The sequence below is a fragment of the Monopterus albus genome, unplaced genomic scaffold (assembly GCF_001952655.1).
Source record: "Monopterus albus unplaced genomic scaffold, M_albus_1.0 scaffold78.1, whole genome shotgun sequence".
In the NCBI taxonomy this organism is placed as follows: Eukaryota; Metazoa; Chordata; class Actinopteri; order Synbranchiformes; family Synbranchidae; genus Monopterus; species Monopterus albus.
The window spans coordinates 432,998-438,100 of record NW_018127958.1 but is presented as its reverse complement, the minus strand read 5'-3'; the positions used below and the strand labels follow the sequence as shown (position 1 = coordinate 438,100).

At 40.9% G+C, this 5,103-nt stretch overlaps 1 protein-coding gene across 2 annotated transcripts in view; it reads right to left on the bottom strand.

Annotated features, from left to right (window-relative positions):
* Positions 1 to 5,103, bottom strand: part of mtmr6 (myotubularin related protein 6) — a 20,165-nt gene that overhangs the window by 6,699 nt on the left and 8,363 nt on the right. For both annotated transcript variants that reach the window (XM_020606449.1, XM_020606448.1), the window contains exons 6-9: positions 3,448 to 3,582; positions 3,170 to 3,302; positions 2,688 to 2,797; positions 2,429 to 2,554 (exon numbers count right to left, since the gene is read on the bottom strand). In XM_020606449.1, coding sequence (XP_020462105.1) covers positions 2,429 to 2,554; positions 2,688 to 2,797; positions 3,170 to 3,302; positions 3,448 to 3,582 — 504 coding nt within the window. The remainder of the gene's footprint in view (positions 1 to 2,428; positions 2,555 to 2,687; positions 2,798 to 3,169; positions 3,303 to 3,447; positions 3,583 to 5,103) is intronic.

The following is a 5,103-nucleotide window of genomic DNA, read 5'->3' as shown; positions in this document are numbered from 1 at the left end:
CAGCACTGTATCAGCAGTAAAGTCCTACAAGTTCCTGGGCTCCACTATCTCCCAGGACCTGAAGTGGATATCCAACATCAGGACCACCACCAAGAAGGCACAGCAGAGGATGTACTTCCTGCACTAGCTCAGGAAGTTCGACCTGCCTCAGGAGCTGCTGATGCAGTTCTACAGAGGAATTATTGAGTCTGTTCTCTGCACCTCCATCACTGTCTGGTTTGGCTAAGCAACCAAACAGGACAAGTACTGACTTCAGCGGACAGTCAGGACTGCAGATAAGGTCATTGGTGTACACCTGCCCTCCATGGAGGACCTGTACACCGCACGGGTCAAAAGGAGGGCGGAGAGGATCACTGCAGACCCCTCACACCCTGGACACAATCTGTTTGAACTCCTCCCCTCTGGATGGCATTACAGGTCACTGTGCACCAAGACAACCAGGGACAGGGACAGTTTTGTCGCCCAGGCCATCACTCTGAACATTTAAACAATGACAGTATAACTTGACAATAACCCTCAGTGCAATACCTGTAAATATACATCGTACAGATAATACATATTCGTACAGGTCTCTATTTTTAAGTACTATATTTTTATTCCTATTTATCTCATTTCAGAATGAGCATTCCTTGTCTGTCTGCATTGTTTACTGTCTGTTTATACTGCTTATTTGTTTGTTAATACTTATTTTGTTATACTAGCCTTATGTTGGTTTACTGTTTACTTGCCCCTTGCATGGGGATATATACATGCACATTGAGAGCTGATGTACCAGAGTCAAATTCCTTGTGTGTCTGACACCTGGCCAATAAAGCAGATTCTGATTCAATATATTGAATCATAACCTATCATGACATGCATCATATAGCCAGATTTCTGCCAATACACAGCCTTAGTGTGTTTACACTCATACCATGAAGCCCTTGATGGTACGATAGTAAGGGTCCATGAGGAGCACCCCCAGGGAGCAGACCTGGGCCGTTCTGTCCCATCCATCTGAACAATGAACCAACACACTGGCTCCTTCAATTGTCACTGCCTGAAGAGAAGACAGACAGTGAAATACTGTAAAATGATTTAAACAAAAACAAACAGTCCTTGATGGTCACTGTCTATGGCAGTCATTATGGTGACTACTATAGGAAGATGCCACAGGTGGGGGGTGCCTTGACGAGAAAGACGGCTGCGTCTACAATGGCCTTGATATGCCGAAGCCAGCCGCTGCTCTCAAGGCCAACCAGGTAGTCGCTCATGGACAGAGACCGAGTCCCAATCACTGAATGAGACATGCGCATCAACTTTACATAGATAGCACCTTACATAAAGGCTCAAGTAATTCAAAGTGCTTTAAAAAATAAATGAGAATAAGGCAGATTAAGAAAATTAGGTACAAATTAATTTAAATAAATAAATATCAAATTAAAAAATAAACAGGAATTAAATAGTAGACAAAATAAATTACATAAAATATATAAGAATTATTAGTAGATAATAATAATAATACAGAACATAAGACAGCACTGTATCAGCAGTAAAGTCCTACAAGTTCCTGGGCTCCACTATCTCCCAGGACCTGAAGTGGATATCCAACATCAGGACCACCACCAAGAAGGCACAGCAGAGGATGTACTTCCTGCACTAGCTCAGGAAGTTCGACCTGCCTCAGGAGCTGCTGATGCAGTTCTACAGAGGAATTATTGAGTCTGTTCTCTGCACCTCCATCACTGTCTGGTTTGGCTAAGCAACCAAACAGGACAAGTACTGACTTCAGCGGACAGTCAGGACTGCAGATAAGGTCATTGGTGTACACCTGCCCTCCATGGAGGACCTGTACACCGCACGGGTCAAAAGGAGGGCGGAGAGGATCACTGCAGACCCCTCACACCCTGGACACAATCTGTTTGAACTCCTCCCCTCTGGATGGCATTACAGGTCACTGTGCACCAAGACAACCAGGGACAGGGACAGTTTTGTCGCCCAGGCCATCACTCTGAACATTTAAACAATGACAGTATAACTTGACAATAACCCTCAGTGCAATACCTGTAAATATACATCGTACAGATAATACATATTCGTACAGGTCTCTATTTTTAAGTACTATATTTTTATTCCTATTTATCTCATTTCAGAATGAGCATTCCTTGTCTGTCTGCATTGTTTACTGTCTGTTTATACTGCTTATTTGTTTGTTAATACTTATTTTGTTATACTAGCCTTATGTTGGTTTACTGTTTACTTGCCCCTTGCATGGGGATATATACATGCACATTGAGAGCTGATGTACCAGAGTCAAATTCCTTGTGTGTCTGACACCTGGCCAATAAAGCAGATTCTGATTCAATATATTGAATCATAACCTATCATGACATGCATCATATAGCCAGATTTCTGCCAATACACAGCCTTAGTGTGTTTACACTCATACCATGAAGCCCTTGATGGTACGATAGTAAGGGTCCATGAGGAGCACCCCCAGGGAGCAGACCTGGGCCGTTCTGTCCCATCCATCTGAACAATGAACCAACACACTGGCTCCTTCAATTGTCACTGCCTGAAGAGAAGACAGACAGTGAAATACTGTAAAATTATTTAAACAAAAACAAACAGTCCTTGATGGTCACTGTCTATGGCAGTCATTATGGTGACTACTATAGGAAGATGCCACAGATGGGGGGTGGCAGTACCTTGACGAGAAAGACGGCTGCGTCTACAATGGCCTTGATATGCCGAAGCCAGCCGCTGCTCTCAAGGCCAACCAGGTAGTCGCTCATGGACAGAGACCGAGTCCCAATCACTGAATGAGACATGCGCATCAACTTTACATAGATAGCACCTTACATAAAGGCTCAAGTAATTCAAAGTGCTTTAAAAAATAAATGAGAATAAGGCAGATTAAGAAAATTAGGTACAAATTAATTTAAATAAATAAATATCAAATTAAAAAATAAACAGGAATTAAATAGTAGACAAAATAAATTACATAAAATATATAAGAATTATTAGTAGATAATAATAATAATACAGAACATAAGATATAATACCAGAATGGCAATTTACTGACCCATTTAATTTACCCATTTAATTTGCACTTTTCTAATCATAAAGCTGCTCCTCATCATCTGTATAAATACTATGACATTTTTGTCTGTGTAGAAATATGTTTAACCTTCTAACAGTTTCTGCAGGCTGGTCCTCATTACGTGGATATTTTCAATTCCAACAAACTGGAAGCGGATGTTGGAGTAGTTGTCCTCGTTTTCGTAGCCTTTACCTGCAGCTCGATTAGCCAACGCATTTAACTGCAGGACAGAAGCAAACCTAGGTATATACAGTACGTTTAAAGCATTTCACTTTTAGTCTTAATCAATGAAAAAAAAAGCTGTGCTATTAATGATGAACACTGCACTTTATTAGGTGGTTTTGGTGTGGCTGTCACCCCCTTACCTTCGGCCTAGTATCCATGACGTAGACAAATCGACTGTTGTGGTTGGCTTTGCTGATTGCCTGCAGCATGCTCTCATCCTCTAGGCATCGTGCACTGAACCCAGACAGAGGCTGACTGCATCGGCACACTGCTGCCTGTAAAGAGTATACTGATCAGAACAATGACAGACACAAAAACACAAAACAATGCTGCTACAATCTCAGCTCAAACTAGAAAATGTGACCACACTGCACCCATTGTAGCACTTCATCTCTCTGTGTCGCACCTATACTTTAACCACGACAGCGCTCATGAGTCTGCCAAAGCCCAACAGATTAAATGTTTAATCTTCATTAAATTGACAAGCTCAAATTTCAGTAGCAACTCAGCCACTTAACTTGAACATTACGGGTATTGTGTTTCAACTTTTCAATCATAAATGGATAATTGATAATGACTAAGCCATTCTGGGAAGCTGCATATAGGCTGTGCTTGTGCTCATTCTGTAAAAAACCCAGAATTTCAAGCACCAGAAATGCACTGAATGCAAAGTACAGACAGTTCTGACAGTTCAGGTCTCCCTGAAATTTGATTCAGTGATTCCTAATCATTTTTGTGACCCTCTGACCTTTCATCAAGCACCAGTAAAATATCAGAACTGACATGTGTGAACAAGAAGTCTAAATAAGCAAATATCCATGAAGTGTATCAAGCACATACATGTTCATTTTGGACACCTTATTCCTGGATTCTGCATGTGTACAATTCCATTTGTTTAGCACATTCATGTTCATATAATCCAGGGAATACACCTTTTCTATTTCAGTAATCATGTGTCCCTTCTTCTAGTATCACCTTGTGGGAAATGTTTAAGTTTTAGCTCGATTACTAGCATGACTTTAAGACAATTATTTGCTGTAAAAGTGTTGTTTGTCTCTTTGACTGAAGAGTAGAGATGCTATGTTGCAATAATTTGGCTTTCGATCTTTATTTAAATGCTGCAAGTGAAAAAACATTCTATACTTTCAGCTAGGATGAAGGATTTATTCAAATGTATACTGTACTGCACCTGTAATAACAGGCTTGTTACTAGACTTTTTTTTTCTCAGAAATATTTTTATTAATTTTTTGAACAAAGAAACAGATACCAAAATGTGAACGACGGGCATCTAACATTGACAAGAGGTCTATTCCGTTCAGGAAGAGTAAACCTGTCTGGGTACAGTGAAAAGAGAAATGCGAACATTGCCCGAACATTTGCAATAAGAATAATACGTGCTTCATAAAACGATGCCGGGAGTCTGCCCTGTTTGACTGAGTCAGCTAGCACTGTACTTAGCTGTGGTGCGAGTAATGAAGAGAATGTCTTAAAGAATTCCGCGGGGAACCCATCAGGTCCCGGGGATTTCCCTGACTGCAATGCGGAAATGGCAGCTTCTAGCTCTTCTTTCGTTATGGGTTCATCCAATCTCATTTTACTGGCAGGAGAAAGGGTGGGGATATTTAGCTGATCCAAGAATTTATCCATTAATACAGGGTCATTCGAAGATTCTGAGGTGTAGAGTTGAGAATAGTAATGCCTGAATGCGTCGTTAATCTTTGCATGATCTGAAGTGATGCTGCCATCTTCCATTTTAATGTTCGTAATATGCCCCTTTGCTTTAAGACCTCTCAGC